At 42.0% G+C, this 16,840-nt stretch overlaps 1 protein-coding gene across 1 annotated transcript in view; it reads right to left on the reverse strand.

The window, feature by feature from the left end:
* The window catches only part of TMOD2 (tropomodulin 2), a 37,847-nt gene extending 32,183 nt beyond the window's left edge, over nucleotides 1–5,664 (reverse strand). Inside the window, exons 1-2 of the mRNA XM_052646835.1 lie at nucleotides 5,539–5,664; nucleotides 3,896–4,052 (exon numbers count right to left, since the gene is read on the reverse strand). Coding sequence (XP_052502795.1) covers nucleotides 3,896–4,052; nucleotides 5,539–5,664 — 283 coding nt within the window. The remainder of the gene's footprint in view (nucleotides 1–3,895; nucleotides 4,053–5,538) is intronic.
* Nucleotides 5,665–16,840: the final 11,176 nt, after the last annotated feature.

Here is a 16,840-nt window from a genome sequence, read left to right on the forward strand (position 1 = left end):
TGTGGGTTCCTTTTTCTGCCCCCTTACTCAAGCAGATTATTACTTTTCTTGGCTAGGTAGATATTTTTTTTTTAATAAATTATGGTTACCTGTGTGGGTTTCAGAAGCCAGATTCACACTTTTCTAATGACAATATTCTCTCTTTTGAACTGGCAGCTTCTTTTGTTGTTCTTGCTGTTCAGATCTTTAATCTTTCTGCATATTAGTCTGTATTTTTTAAAATTTTATTGAAGTATAATCAATTTACAATATTATATCAGTTTTAGGTATACAACAGAGTGATTCAATATTTTATAAATCCATTAGATTTAAAGTTATCACAAAAGAATGTTTATATTTTCCTGTGCTATATAATAAATCCTTGTTACTTACTTACTTTATACATAGTATGTGTTTCTTAACCCCATACCTCTATCTCACCCTTCCTCTCCTTTCTTGCCTTCTGGTAATGACTACTCTGTTCTCTATTTGTAGCCTACATCTTTTGCCATGGTTCTTTTTTTTTTTTTTTTTTTAATTAATAGACTTTATTTTTTGGAGAAGCTTTAGGTTGGCATTGGAAAGTACAGACAGTTCCCATGTCTGCCCTGTCCCTAATTCACAACCTCCCCTCTAATGACAGCCCACAGCACAGTGTGTACTTGTTACAACTGCTGAACCTACACTGACATCATTGTCACCCAAAATTTACAGTTTATACTAGTGTTCACTCTTTTTTAAAAAAATTGGGGTACAGTTGCTTTATAACATTGTACAACAAAGTGAATTAGCTATATGTATATATATATATCGGAGAAGGCAATGGCACCCCACTCCAGTAGTTTTGCCTGGAAAATCCCATGGACAGAAGAGTCTGGTAGGCTGCAGTCCATGGGGTCAAGAAGAGTCGGACACAACTGAGCAACTTCACTTTCACTTTTCCCTTTCATGCATTGGAGAAGGAAATGGCAACCCACTCCAGTGTTCTTGCCTGGAGAATCCCAGGGATGAGGAAGCCTGGTGGGCTGCCGTCTATGGGGTCACACAGAGTCGGACACGACTGAAGCAACTTAGCAGCAGCAGCAGCATACATATATATATCTCCTTCCTCTTTGCCCTTCCTCCAACCTGTCCCTCATCCTACCCATCTAAGTCACCACAGAGCACCGAGCTAAGCTCCCTGTACTATGCAGCAGGTTCCCACTGGCTATCTCTTTACACATGGCAGTGCACATATGTGAATCCCAATATCCCAATTCATCCCACCTCCCTCCCAGGCCATGCCCATAGGTCCATTCTCCATGTCTGTCTCTATTCCTGCCCTGCAAATAGGTTCATTTGTACCAGTTTTCTATATGTGTATTAATATATGATACTTGTTTTTCTCTTTCTGACTTACTTCACTTCACCTAAATATCCATCAACAGATGAACAGATAAAGAAGATGTGGACTATATACAATGGAATATTCAGTTCAGTTCAGTTCAGTCGCTCAGTCGTGTCCGACTCTCTGCAACCCCATGAATTGCAGCACGCCAGGCCTCCCTGTCCATCACCAACTCCCGGAGTTCACTCAGACTCACGTCCATCGAGTCCGTGATGCCATCCAGCCATCTCATCCTGGGTCGTCCCCTTCTCCTCCTGCCCCCAACCCCTCCCAGCATCAGAGTCTTTTCCAAGGAGTCAACTCTTCGCATGAGGTGGCCAAAGTACTGGAGCTTCAGCTTCAGCATCATTCCTTCCAAAGAAATCCCAGGGCTGATCTCCTTCAGAATGGACTGGTTGGATCTCCTTGCAGTCCAAGGGACTCTCAAGAGTCTTCTCCAACACCACAGTTCAAACGCATCAATTCTTCGGTGCTCAGCCTTCTTCACAGTCCAACTCTCACATCCATACATGACCACAGGAAAAACCATAGCCTTGACTAGACGGACCTTAGTCGGCTAAGTAATGTCTCTGCTTTTGAATATACTATCTAGGTTGGTCATAATTTTTCTTCCAAGGAGTAAGCGTCTTTAAATTTCATGGCTGCAGTCACCATCTGCAGTGATTTTGGAGTCCCCCAAAATAAACTCTGACACTGTTTCCACTGTTTCCCCATCTATTTCCCATGAAGTGATGGGACCAGATGCCAGGATCTTCATTTGCTGAATGTTGAGCTTTAAGCCAACTTTTTCACTCTCCTCTTTCACTTTCATCAAGAGGCTTTTTAGCTCCTCTTCACTTTCTGCCATAAGGGTGGTGTCATCTGCATATCTGAGGTTATTGATATTTCTCCCGGCAATCTTGATTCCAGCTTGTGTTTCTTCCAGTCCAGTGTTTCTCATGATGTACTCTGCATATAAGTTAAATAAGCAGGGTGACAATATACAGCCTTGACGTACTCCTTTTTCTATTTGGAACCAGTCTGTTGTTCCATGTCCAGTTCTAACTGCTGCTTCCTGACCTGCATACAGATTTCTCAAGAGGCAGGTTAGGTGGTCTGGAATTCCCATCTCTTTCAGAATTTTCCACAGTTTATTGTGATCCACACAGTCAAAGGCTTTGGCATAGTCAATAAAGCAGAAATAGATGTTTTTCTGGAACTCTCTTCCTTTTTCCATGATCCAGCGGACGTTGGCAATTTGATCTCTGGTTCCTCTGCCTTTTCTAAAACCAGCTTGAACATCAAGGAGTTCACGGTTCACGTATTGCTGAAGCCTGGCTTGGAAAATTTTGAGCATTATTTTACTAGCATGTGAGATGAGTGCAGTTGTGCGGAGAAGCTCTCTACAGTCAACAAAAACAACACCAGGAGCTGACTGTGGCTCAGATCAGGAACTCCTTGTTACCAAATTCAGACTCAAATTGAAGAAAGTAGGGAAAACCGCTAGACTATTCAGGTATGACCTAAATCAAATCCCTTATGATTATACAGTGGAAGTGAGAAATAGATTTAAGGGTCTAGATCTGATAGATAGAGTGCCTGATGAACTATGGAATGAGGTTCGTGACATTGTACAGGAGACAGGGATCAAGACCATCCCCAAGGAAAAGAAATGCAAAAAAGCAAAATGGTTGTCTGGGGAGGCCTTACAAATAGCTGTGAAAAGAAGAGAGGCGGAAAGCAAAGGAGAAAAGGAAAGATATAAGCATCTGAATGCAGAGTTCCAAAGAATAGCAAGAAGAGATAAGAAAGCCTTCTTCAGTGATCAATGCAAAGAAATAGAAGAAAAGAACAGAATGGGAAAGACTAGAGATCTCTTCAAGAAAATTAGAGATACTAAGGGAACATTTCATGCAAAGATGGGCTCGATAAAGGACAGAAATGGTATGGACCTAACAGAAGCAGAAGATATTAAGAAGAGGTGGCAAGAATACACAGAACTGTACAAAAAAGATCTTCACGACCCAGATAATCATGATGGTGTGATCACTAACCTAGAGCCAGACATCTTGGAATGTGAAGTCAAGTGGGCCTTAGAAAGCATCACTATGAACAAAGCTAGTGGAGGTGATGGAATTCCAGTTGAGCTGTTTCAAATCCTGAAAGATGATGCTGTGAAAGTGCTGCACTCAATATGCCAGCAAATTTGGAAAACTCAGCAGTGGCCACAGGACTGGAAAAGGTCAGTTTTCATTCCAATCCCAAAGAAAGGCAATGCAAAAGAATGCTCAAACAATGGAATATTACTCAGCCATAAAAAGGAACACAATTGGGTCATTTGTAGACACATGGAGGGCTCACCCTTGGTGGTGTACAGTCTGTGGGTCTGGACATGTGTACACACACATATGTCCACCAGCCACGATGCTTTTTAATCCTACTGAATCCAGTTCAGGCTTAGTTCCCACTGTCAGGCCAGTTCCCTCATCTCACCCTCCACAACAACACATTGGGGTACTTATGTTGTCAGACTGCACCTGTGGTCCTTACCTTTCTTTTCTCCAGTGAAGGGCACAAAGTCTTCCCTGTCTTTCTGCTCCAAAGCCTCCTTCTCCAGGTACATAAGGAGGTGCTCGCGGTCAAACGGGCCCGTGGCTGCTTTCTGTGTCTGGTCTTTCTGTCGAAATCCAGCTGGCAGCAGTGCACTCTGATGAGACAGAGGAATGAGCAGGAAAGGGGGTGTCTGATATGTTTTCCCTCCCTGACCCCTGCTGTGTAGGGGGAACTTGGGCAGACCACACCTGGCAGAGATGAGGGCTGGAGCTCCGGCATACCTCTGGGGCCTATTCACTCTAACATTCTGTGTTGACGGCGGGTGATCCCAAAGAGCTCAGGCAGAACTCAGGCGGCTGAAACAGCCTCAGACTGCTGCAGCTGCCTTCCAGAACATGGTGGCAAAAGGCCAGCCACCCTTCACAGCCTCTTTCCTTATAGATCCCACTTAGGTCTGTCCAGCAGTGCTCCCAGGCACGCATATGGAAGAGCCAATATGGCCACTCTTCTTTCTTTTTTTTTTTTTTTAAAGCTTTTTTGTCTGTGTTGGGTCTTCATTGTCTCGTGGGCTTCTCTAGGTGTGGCACTCAGGCTTAGTTCTTCTGAGTCATGTGGGATCTTAAGTTTCCCATCCAGGGACTGAACCCATCTCCCTTGCATTGGAAGGTGGATTCTTAACCACTGGATCACCAAGGAAGTCCCCACACTCATTTCTAATCTCTCCTGGGAAACATCCAAGGTGGTAAGTGAACATTATGATAGCTATTGATACCTGCCTGATTAAACATAGAGATATTTCTTTTAAGATTAAAAAGTAAAAAAAGATACTTGTATTTTTTAAAGTAAAACAATATCCAAATTATCTGGCATTATAGAATATCACATAAATATTTTAGTGGATTTTTTATTTATAGTAAAATCACTATTTTAGATGTCTCTGCCTCTAAGTTTGAGATAATACTAGCAGGGCTGAAGAAAGTGCTTGCTAAACAAACATTATAACAAGCTATTTACCTTTGTAAGAGCTCAGAAAAACATGAGATGCTCCATTTAAATTTATTTGATATTACAGTTACAGTTATTCTAATCTATCCATTATTGTGAGATCACCAAGATTTTAACTTGTTTATATATGTTAAAGAAATAAGATATTAAAAATATCTGCTTGGGGGGTTAAAGATTTGGTTTAAATACCATCTCTGACATTTACCAGGTTACCAGTATGGGATCTTATGTAAATTACTTTTCCTGGTCTGTCCCCTTATTTATGAAATGGGGGTAATATAATTTAAGTCAAGGACTTCTGGGCCCAGCAGAATACATGACTCAGAAAAAACTTGGTCATGTTTGTCTCCTCTTTCTTTTTCCTTAAGTCAGTCTAGTCCTTCTTGGAGTCAAGGGAAAATATTTTCTGGCATTTACATTAAACTGGTTTCTGAGAAATGAAATTGCCATATCAAATATGTGGCTACTGAGGTTCTCCATGGTTTATAAAAAAGTAAGTGACTCAGAACCAATTAGGGAAGAACACAGAATCTGCATTTGGAGCTCAGGGATTCCTATACTATTGTTTTAAGGACATGTTATATCATTCATCCCACCTTATCACGAACCACCTGCTTCAGTTCCAGGTCACTAACCTCAGGATCTAGGTCATCAAGAACATTTTCCAGCTGTTTCAGTTCCTCTTCTGAGAGTTTGCCAAGAAGCTCATCTTCATCAATGTTCTTGTATTTCTCCAGCTCTTTTTGAAAAGGGAGTGCCATGGTTTCTTATATGTCTTTCTCATGGGCCACGAACATTTAACTGTGCCAGCTTCCTAAGACTTCAGAAGAAAGAAAGACTGTTACCTCCTTTCGATAAACAGGACTTATTAGCAGGAGACAGAGCTATCTGCCCATGGAGTCTTTCCACTGGACGAAATAGTCAACAAAATAAGCAGTATTATCTTCATCTATAGAGCAGTCTGTCTGCTTACAAAGTATTTTCATACATATTATCTCCCTTATTTAGATTTTTACAATGACATGGAAAGAAAGCCTGGAGAGATATAGATATCACATTTTACAGGTGAATATCCTGAGGCCCAAGTGAAACATGAGGCAAGGGGACAGGGCACAACTTTTAAAAGAATGACATAGCCATAGGACATGACAAAAATTGGTTAGAACCAACAAGGTCCAAGGTGGCAGAAGACGTGACTTCCAGTGGACACTGAGCCTTATTATATGCTCACTGTCACACATTAGCATCTAAATGACACACCCACAGGAGCCAGGACAGTTCTGAGGTCAACCAGCAAAGGCCGAAAAGTGGGCAGTGGCCCATTTCCTGGAAATCTCCACCCTTTTGCCCAAATAGCTGAAATACTCCTCCCTCTTATTCAGTTTCAGTTTCAGCTTAAGTTCAGTTGCTCAGTCGTGTCTGACTCTTTGTGATCCCATGGACTGCAGCATGCCAGGCTTCTCTGTCCTTCACAGCGTCCCAGAGTTTGATCAAGCTCATGTCCATTGAGTCGGTGATACCTTCCAACCATCTCAACCTCTGTCATCCCCTTCTCCTTCCGCCTTCAATCTTTCCCAGCGTCAGGGTCTTTTTCAAATGAGTCAGCTCTTCGCATCAGGTGGCCAAAGTATTGGAGTTTCAGCTTCAACATCAGTCCTTCCAATGAATATTCAGGACTGATCCCCTTTAGGATGAACTGGTTGGATCTCCTTGCAGTCCAAGGGACTCTCAAGAGTCTTCTCCAGCACCACAGTTCAAAGGCATAAATTCTTCGGTGCTCAGCTTTCTTTATAGTCCAACTCTCACATCCATTCATGACTAAGGGAAAAATCATAGCTTTGACTAGATGGACCTTTGTTGGCAAAGAAATATCTCTGGTTTTGAATATGCTATCTAGGTTGGTCATAACTTTTCTTCCAAGGAGCAAGTGTCTTCTAATTTCATGGCTGTAGTCACCATCTGCAGTGATTTTGGAGCCCCCCAAAATAAAGTCTGTAACAGTTTCCATTGTTTCCCTATCTATTTGCCATGCAGTAATGGGACCAGATGCCATGATCTTGGTTTTCTGAATGTTGAGTTTTAAGCCAGCTTTTCTACTCTCCTCTTTCACTTTCATCAAAAGGCTCTTTAGTTCCTCTTTGCTTTCTGCCATAAGGGTGGTGTCATCTGCATATCTGAGGTTACTGTTATTTCTCCTGGCAGTCTTGATTCCAGCTGTGCTTCATCCAGTCCAACATTTCTCATGATGTACTCTGCAGGCATATAAGTTAAATAGGCAGGGTGACAATATACAGCCTTGAACACTTCTTTCCCAATTAGGAACCAGTCTGTTGTTCCATGTTCAGTTCTAACAGTTGCTCCTTGACCTGCATACAGATTTCTCAGGAGGCAGGTCAGGTAGTTTGGTATTCCCATCTCTTTAAGAATTTTCCACAGTTTGTTGTGATCCACACAGTCAAAGGCTTTGGTGTAGTAATATAGCAGAAGTAGATGTTTTTCTGGAACTCTCTTGCTTTTTCAATGATCTACTGGACGTTGGCAATTTGATCTCTGGCTCCTCTGTCTTTTCTAAATCCAGCCTGGACATCTGGAATTTTACAGTTCATGGAATTTCACAGTTGAAGCCTGGCTTGGAAAATTTTGAGCATCACTTTGCTAACATGTGAGATGAGCGCAGTTATGCTGTAGTTTGAGCATTCTTTGGCATTGCCTTTCTTTGGGATTGGAATGAAAACTGATCCTTTCCAGTCCTGTGGCCACTGCTGAGTTTTCCAAATTTGCTGGCATATTGAGTGCGGCACTTTCACAGCATCATCTTTTAGGATTTGAAATAGCTCAACTGGAATTCCGTCACCTCCACTGGCTTTGTTCATAGGGATGCTTCCTAAGGTCCACTTGCCCCCTCCCCCTCATGAGCCTATGAAATTACCCATTGCCATAAAAACTGACAACCCCATACCCTGGCGCTGCTCTATCCTCCCAGGACGGCCCACACTCTGTCTGTGAAGTGTGTTTCTAAATAAATGTAGTTCATACCTATAACTTTAGAGAAGGCAATGGCACCCCACTCCAGTACTCCTGCCTGGAAAATCCCATGGACGGAGGAGCCTGGTAGGCTGCAGTCCATGGGGTCGCTAAGAGTTGGACACCACTGAGCAACTTAGCAGCAGCAGCAGCAACCTATAACTTTGTCTCTCACTGAATTCATTCTGCAATGAGACATCAAGAACCCAAGCTTCATTAAGTCCTGAGATCAGGTGTGTGCTCTCAGTTAAAAGATCGCAGGTTCAAACCCCAATCAGAGTTGCATGGTTTATGAAAGTGACTGAGCGCCTTGCTTGAGGTCTCAGAGCTGGGATGTGCCAGGCCTGGGGAGTCCCCATGGAGTGAATGCCTTCCCACCAGATTACTTTGCCTCCTCCAGCTTTCCACAGAGAACAACAATGAAAAACAATGCACTAATTGTAAGGCAGTTGTAAGGAGCAGACTTGTGTCTTTTCAGACAGAGGGTGATGTGAAGAATACAAAATGGGGCTCATTCAGGAAAGAGAGTTTGAACGATCCTTGTGAGAAAGCATTGTCAAGAAACTCCCCTGCAAGTAAACTAAGACAGAGTCTAAAATTCTGGCTACTCCCTCCACTCTTCTCCTTTCTTTTCTTCTTTCTCCATCTCCCATTCTCTTTCTAGTCTCACTTTCTTTTTGTTTCTAAAGCCATTCTCCCTAATTCTTGTGCATGCTACGTCACTCCAGTCGTGTCTGATTCTTTGTGATCCCATGGACTGTAGCCCACCAGGCTCCTCTGTCCACAGGATTCTCCAGGGAAGAATGCTGGAGTGGGTTGCCATGTCCTCCTGCAGGGATCTGCTCGACCCAGGAAGTGAATCCACATCTCTTATGCATTGGCAAGTAGGTTCTTCACCACCTGCTGCCACCTGGGAAGCTGTAATTCTTTGTACCCCATACTATTCTTTTTTCAACTTTCTCTTTTTATACTCAGTTCAGTTCAGTCGCTCAGTCGTGTCTGACTCTTTGCGACCCCGTGAATTGCAGCACACCAGGCCTCCCTGTCCATCACCAACTCCCAGAGTTCACTAGGACTCACGTCCATCGAGTCCGTGATGCCATCCAGCCATCTCATCCTCTGTCGTCCCCTTCTCCTCCTGCCCCCAATCCCTCCCAGCATCAGAGTCTTTTCCAATGAGTCAACTCTTCGCATGAGGTGGCCAAAGTACTGGAGTTTCAGCTTTAGCATCATTCCTTCCAAAGAAATCCCAGGGCTGATCTTCAGAATGGACTGGTTGGATCTCCTTGCAGTCCAAGGGACTCTCAAGAGTCTTCTCCAACACCACAGTTCAAAAGCATCTATTCTTCGGCACTCAGCCTTCTTCACAGTCCAACTCTCACATCCATACATGACCACAGGAAAAACCATAGCCTTGACTAGACGGACCTTAGTCGGCTAAGTAATGTCCCTGCTTTTGAATATACTATCTAGGTTGGTCATAATTTTTCTTCCAAGGAGTAAGCAATCTTTTAATTTCATGGCTGCAGTCACCATCTTCAGTGATTTTGGAGCCCCCCAAAATAAAGTCTGACACTGTTTCCACTGTTTCCCCATCTATTTCCCATGAAGTGATGGGACCAGATGCCATGATCTTTGTTTCCTGAATGTTGAGCTTTAGGCCAACTTTTTCACCCTCCACTTTCACTTTCATCACCTGCTTCTGTTAGGCTTTTTAGTTTCTCTTCACTTTCTGCCATAAGGGTGGTGTCATCTGCATATCTGAGGTTATTGATATTTCTCCTGGGAATCTTGATTCCAGCTTGTGTTTCTTCCAGTCCAGCATTTCTCATGATGTACTCTGCATATAAGTTAAATAAGCAGGGTGACAATATACAGCCTTGACGTACTCCTTTTCCTATTTGGAACCAGTCTGTTGTTCCATGTCCAGTTCTAACTGCTGTTTCCTGACCTGCATACAGATTTCTCAAGAGGCAGGTTAGGTGGTCTGGTATTCCCATCTCTTTCAGAATTTTCCACAGTTTATTGTGATCCACACAGTCAAAGGCTTTGGCATAGTCAATAAAGCAGAAATAGATGTTTTTCTGGAACTCTCTTGCTTTTTCCATGATCCAGCAGATGTTGGCAATTTGATCTCTGGTTCCTCTGCCTTTTCTAAGACCAGCTTGAACGTCAGGAAGTTCACGGTTCATGTATTGCTGAAGCCTGGCTTGGAGAATTTTGAGCATTACTTTACTAGCATGTGAGATGAGTGCAATTGTGCGGTAGTTTGAGCATTCTTTGGCATTGCCTTTCTTTGGAATTGGAATGAAAACTGACCTTTTCCAGTCCTGTGGCCACTGCTGAGTTGTCCAAATTTGCTGGCATGTTGAGTGCAGCACTTTCACAGCATCATCTTTCAGGATTTGAAACAGCTCAACTGGAATTCCATCACCTCCACTAGCTTTGTTGGTAGTGATGCTTTCCAAGGCCCACTTGACTTCACATTCCAGGATGTCTGGCTCTAGATTAGTGATCACACCATCATGATTATCTAGGTCGTGAAGGTCTTTTTTGTACAGTTCTTCTGTGTATTCTTGCCACCTCTTCTTAATATCTTCTGCTTCTGTTAGGTCCATACCATTTCTGTCCTTTATTGAGCCCATCTTTGCATGAAATGTTCCCTTGGTATCTCTAATTTTCTTGAAGAGATCTCTAGTCTTTCCCATTCTGTTGTTTTCCTCTATTTCTTTGCACTGATCGCTGAAGAAGACTTTCTTATCTCTTCTTGCTATTCTTTGGAACTCTGCATTCAGATGCTTATATCTTTCCTTTTCTCCTTTGCTTTTCACTTCTCTTCTTTTCACAGCTATTTGTAAGGCCTTCCCAGACAGCCATTTTGCTTTTTTGCATTTCTTTTCCTTGGGGATGGTCTTGATCCCTGTCTCCTGTACACGAACCTCATTCCATAGTTCATCAGGCAGTCTATCTATCAGATCTAGGCCCTTAAATCTATTTCTCACTTCCAATGTATAATCATAAAGGATTTGATTTAGGTCATACCTGAATGGTCTAGCGGTTTTCCCTGCTTTCTTCAATTTATGTCTGAATTTGGCAATAAGGAGTTCACGATCTGAGCCACAGTCAGCTCCCGGTCTTGTTTTTGTTGACTGTATACAGCTTCTCCATCTTTGGCTGCAAAGAATATAATCAATCTGATTTCGGTGTTGACCATCTGGTGATGTCCATGTGTAGAGTCTTCTCTTGTGTTGTTGGAAGAGGGTGTTTGCTATGACCAGTACATTTTCTTGGCAAAACTCTATTAGTCTTTGCCCTGCTTTATTCTGCATTCCAAGGCCAAATTTGCCTGTTACTCCAGGTGTTTCTTGACTTCCTACTTTTGCATTCCAGTCCCCTATAATGAAAAGGACATCTTTTTTGGGTGTTAGTTCTAAAAGGTCTTGTAGGTCTTCATAAAACCGTTCAGCTTCTTCAGTGTTACTGGTTGGGGCATAGACTTGGATAACTGTGATACTGAATGGTTTGCCTTGGAGATGAACAGAGATCATTCTGTCATTTTTGAGATTGCATCCAAGTACTGCATTTTGGACTCTTGTTGACCATGATGGCTACTCCATTTCTTCTGAGGGATTCCTGCCTGCAGTAGTAGATATAATGGTCATCTGAGTTAAAGTCACCCATTCCAGTCCATTTTAGTTTGCTGATTCCTAGAATGTTGACGTTCATTCTTGCCATCTCCTGTTTGACCACTTCCAATTTGCCTTGATTCATGGACGTGACATTCCAGGTTCCTATGCAATATTGCTCTTTACAGCATCGGACCTTACTTCTATCACCAGTCACATCCAGAGCTGGGTATTGTTTTTGCTTTGGCTTCATCCCTTCATTCTTTCTGGAGTTATTTCTCCACTGATCTCCAGTAAATACCGAGCTGTGGATGTGACTTTTTATACTACCTCCCTCCTAAACTTCCACTCAGAATGAAAATTTTCTCCAATCCCTTCTTTCTGGCAGAGGGACTTTACCAATCTTCTCTAGAAAGATAATACTGCATTCAGGAAATAGCAATGTGCTTAACTGACTGTGTTTCTCCTTTGGCAGTATTAATATCAAGCAGATATTTCAAGGCAATAAATACCTGTGTAAACCTACTGTTTGCCAGGTATGGTTCTAAAAAACAGGAATACACAGATAAATAAGATATGACCCCTTTCTCAAGGAGATCACAGCTCAGTGATATATATGTATATGTGTGTGTGTGTGTGTATATACATATATATGTATAGGATGTCTTCCCTATACGTCTTGCCAAAGAACCAGGGCTTTATTCTGTTCCAGATGGGGAGTTAGTATACATTTTTCAATAGATATATAACCTTTGATATATAGGCTACAAAGCATGTTACAGCCCTCAGCCAGTGCAGCCAGCCCAATGGTGTACCCTGAGGGGACTCAGGATAGGAAAGAACAGAATACTGGCCCTAGATAAGGTGCATATCAAAGGAATGATTTCAGTGAGCCCAGTCCTTTGCAGCTTCCCACACATTAAAAAGTGCTAAATTCATTAACTTGAGATGTTTGGTTTTCATTAACTAGTAGTAATCTTTTGATGGTCTGATTCCCTGGTTTTTGTAGCAAAAACCGCTATATATACAGGTTCCTAGCATACCTCTCAGAGTTATCTGAGAGACTTCTGACCAGGTTTGAGTCCTCAGAAAGTCCACTGAATAAAACACAATTCTCAGCTTTGAGGTTGTGCTTTTTTTTTTTTTTTCAGTCAACAAGTGTTATAACAGAAGTCATGAACACTGTAGGATGGGGTGCGGGAGTTGAGTGGAAACTGTGAAAAAAGTTGTGTTTGAGTCTTGAAGGAAAAGGTCATAAGGTGGATGATGTATGCAGGGAAAGGCAACAGCATAAACGAAGGTACAGGATAAGGAAGTACATGAGGGACTTTCCTGCTGGTTCAGTGGTTAAGACTTTGCACTTCGACCGCCAGGGACTCTGGTTCGATAGCTGGTTGGGAAACAAAGATCCCATATGTTGCAAGGTGTGGCGAAAAAACAAAAATAAAACAAAGACAAAAAAGAAAGAAAGTATATGATGCTTGGTGAATGGCTGGTGTGGCTAGAGGGGAGGAGCAGGGGGGAGAGGAAACCACAAAAGACAAGGTGGGGAGGCCTGTGAAGGGCCTTCCCTACACATCTCGCCCAAATCTGGGCTTTATTCTGTTCCAGACGGGGAGTCACTACACATTTTTCAAGTAGAGGAGTTGGTCTGAGAAGACTTGTTTTCAATAAGATAATTCAAATGGTAAGAATGAAAAACAGGTTGTTATAGAAAGAGATTGGATGTGGGTGGGCCTCTTAAGAGCTATTGGAATATTGTTCCTCTCTCGTTATTTCTGCTGTTTACCATGTGCCGGTTTTTGGTTTTCTGTTTTGGTGTATTTTCCATATCCAATGTAACTCTCTTTCCCTTCCACCAGCCTCCCTTCTTTTAAACTTCAATTGCAATATTTCAGTAAAAAAAAAAAACAAAAAAACCCCAGAAAAACCCTATCCTACTAAAGTCAAAGAAACCAACTGGACTGTATACACTGTTTTCTGGTCCCAACTACCACTAATTTATTATGTGAGTCTGGACAAGAATCTCAGCCTGCCACGCTCTTAGCTATCAAATGAAATGGTTGAACTACCCTATCGAATAGATTCTAAGACACACAGTTTCTCACATTTAACACTTGGAAACTGAGGCCTGTCCCACAACTGATGGTCCTACAATTACTTGTGACCTAGCAGTGGTCAAGAAGTCATATCTGCCATGCCTATATATACATAAATATGAAAAGCAACAGCTTCAAAACTAGCAAAAGGGGTGTCAGGGATTTGCAAAATGTCCCAGGGACTTTTTAAAAGAGTGAAACACTCTTTTAAAACTTATCATAAGGTTTAAGAGCCAACATCAAAGGCTTTTAGATCCTTTACAGGTTTTTAAAATTTAATTTAAATAATTTACCATTTATTTAAAATTTAAAAAATTACCACTCTTCATGGCATGGAGGAGATATTGTGTGGAAATGACCAGTGATTCAGAAAGTTGGAATCTGAGCATGAAGAAGCTTTAAGACTATTAACCAATTCATTTCCATTTTCCCTTATTATGTATGCACAGAGGTGATATATGATTTTTTTTAACTATGCATATTTGTAGATGCTTTATTTGTAATAGCCAAAACCATAAACAACCTGAATGATCATTAGTAGGTGAGTAGATAAACAAATTGTGGTACACCCACCTAATGGAACCGAGAAGCAGAATATTTCCTGCCATATCAGTAAACAAAGGATCTCACAGTCATCAGTGATTGCAGCCACCATCAATGCTGAGCCCCAAAGGAACTTGGGAAGAAAAGAACACCTGCCATCTAGCAGCCATCAGACCACAGTCATGCTCTAGAGTAAGCCTTGAGGAAAGTCAGGATGTGAAACACAGGATACTGGCCCCAGAGAGGTGAGTTATATATCAAAGGAATGATTTCAGTGAGCCCAGACTCCTGCATCTTCCCATACAGAGAAAACCACTAAGTTCCTTAATTTGAGATATCTGGTTTCCCTTTAATTAACAATAATCTTCTGATGTTCAGATTACTTGCCCTTTGTTGCAAAACTTCTATATAATCTGCCACCCCCATTTGCCTCCTCAAAGTGGTCTCTCAGGATTACTTGAGATGCTGTCTCCCAGGCTTGACATCCTAAAAATTCCCACTGAATATAACATAACTCTCAACTTTTAGGTTGTGAATATTTTTTAAGTCAACAGAATCTACTCAGAAATAAAAAGTAATGAACTATTGATACACACAACAACATAGATGAATCTCAAAACAATTATACTGAATGAAAGAAGCCACACCAAAAAGAATGTATGTGGCATGGTTCCATTTGTCTAAAATTCTAGAAAATGTAAACTGATCTATATGACAGTAAGCATATCAGTAGTTGCTTAGGGATAGAAGAGAGGTAGGGAGGGGAAGAGGAGTATGAAGGGGCATGAAGAAATTTGGTGGGTTTCTCATAATGGTTTCATAGGTATATGCATTTGTCAAAACTCATCAAACTTTTGCTTCAAATATGTGCAATTTGTTGAATGTCAATTCAAAAAACTATGTGTAAATCTAAAACAGCTCTTCAATAATGTAAAAAATACATTTTTAAGAAGGATCACTTTTCTTTTTCGCAATGCTGCATGCCTTTCAAGATCTTAGTTCCCTGACTAGGGACTGAACCCAGGCCCTGACAGTTAAAGAACCAAGTTCCTAACCATTGGACCACCAGGGAATTCCCAAGAAGGGTCACATTTTATTTGGTAGCATGGGCACTTCCCTAGCAGTCCAGTGGTTAAGACTTCATGTTTCCAATGCAGGGCATGCAAGTTTGATCCCTGATGGGGGGTGGGGCGGAGGGAAAAAGATCTCACATGCTGTGCGATGTAGACAAATGATGAAAAAAAATAAAGACAATAATTGGCATAATTTTTCTTCACAGTGCTATGTAAAATATTGGTATATTTTATGACTGATGGTATCTTAGATAAGATTCTATTTGTAGTTCTGGTCCAGAATTCTACAAGTATACCCCAGCTTCTTACCTTCCCCTGAAACAGACTAGTTCTGGTTTTCTTGATCATACCATTAATTTACCAGTCGTGCATATGTGTTCGTGTGCATGTTCAGTCGTTCAGTCGTGTCCGACTCTTTGTGACCCTATGGACTATAGTCTGCCAGGCTCCTCTGTCAGTGGGATTCTCCAGGCAAGAATACTGGAGTGGGTTGCCATTTCCTCCTTTAGGGGATCTTCCCGACCCAGGGACTGAACCCTCATCTCCTGCATCTCCTGCACTGGCAGGCAGATTCTTTACCACTGAGCCACCCGGGAAGCTGAATCTACCACTCACTTCCAAAACTTTGATCAGCTGAATTTCCTCCCTTTCCACCCTGTCTCACTGGTTACCACTTCCACTGGATTCTTACTGCATGATACTTCTCACATCATCCTTTTCTGTCAGTCTTGTTTTAGATCTTTGTTCCTTTGGACTTGGAGTACCCTCATTGCCTTTTTAAAGGATTCTATTCTTCCCTCTAAGCCACCAGAGTACCATAGTTAGATCATCTTTCTTCACAGTGAAAACAAGCCACTTTCCTGATTAAGGACTTACAATGGCTCCCTTTTGTCTACAGAATGAAATTTATACAACCTAGCATCCCAAACTCCCACTATTTGGCTTTGGTCTGCACTTTGTATTTTCTTTCTTCATAACTTTCCTAAGGGAGCCCTCCAATCCAGCCAAAATGGTTTATTCACTCTCTGTGGTAGGCAGAATAATGGTGCCCTAAAGATGTCCACATGCTAATCCCCAGAATCTGGGATGTTACTTTACATGGCAAAAAGGACTGGGTGTGATTAAATCAAGGATCGTAAACTAGGGAGACTACCCTGGATTATCTGGGTGGGCCCACTGTAATCACAACGGCTCTTAAAAGATGGGAGAGGAAGGTAGAAGAGCCGGAGAATGAGATGTGATGACAGAAGCAGAGGGACAGAGTGATGCAACTGCTGGCTTTGAAGACAGAGGAAGGGGCCAAGAGCCAAGAAATGTGTACCGCCTCTAGCAGCCGGGGAATGACTTCTCCCCAGAGCCTTCAGAAAGAAATGCAGCCCTGCTGACATGCTGATCTTAACCCAGTGAAACCCGCTTTGGACTTCCCACCTCCTAAGCAATGCCATAATAAATTTGTGCTGTTTTAGGCTCCTGCATTTGTGACAGCTCCAATCGGAAACTAATATACTCCCTTATTCATGGACTTCCATTTTCCCAGATAGTTTTTCTGGACATCTCGTTTGCCCTTCCCCT

This window comes from Budorcas taxicolor, chromosome 10 (genome assembly GCF_023091745.1).
Source record: "Budorcas taxicolor isolate Tak-1 chromosome 10, Takin1.1, whole genome shotgun sequence".
In the NCBI taxonomy this organism is placed as follows: domain Eukaryota; kingdom Metazoa; phylum Chordata; class Mammalia; order Artiodactyla; family Bovidae; genus Budorcas; species Budorcas taxicolor.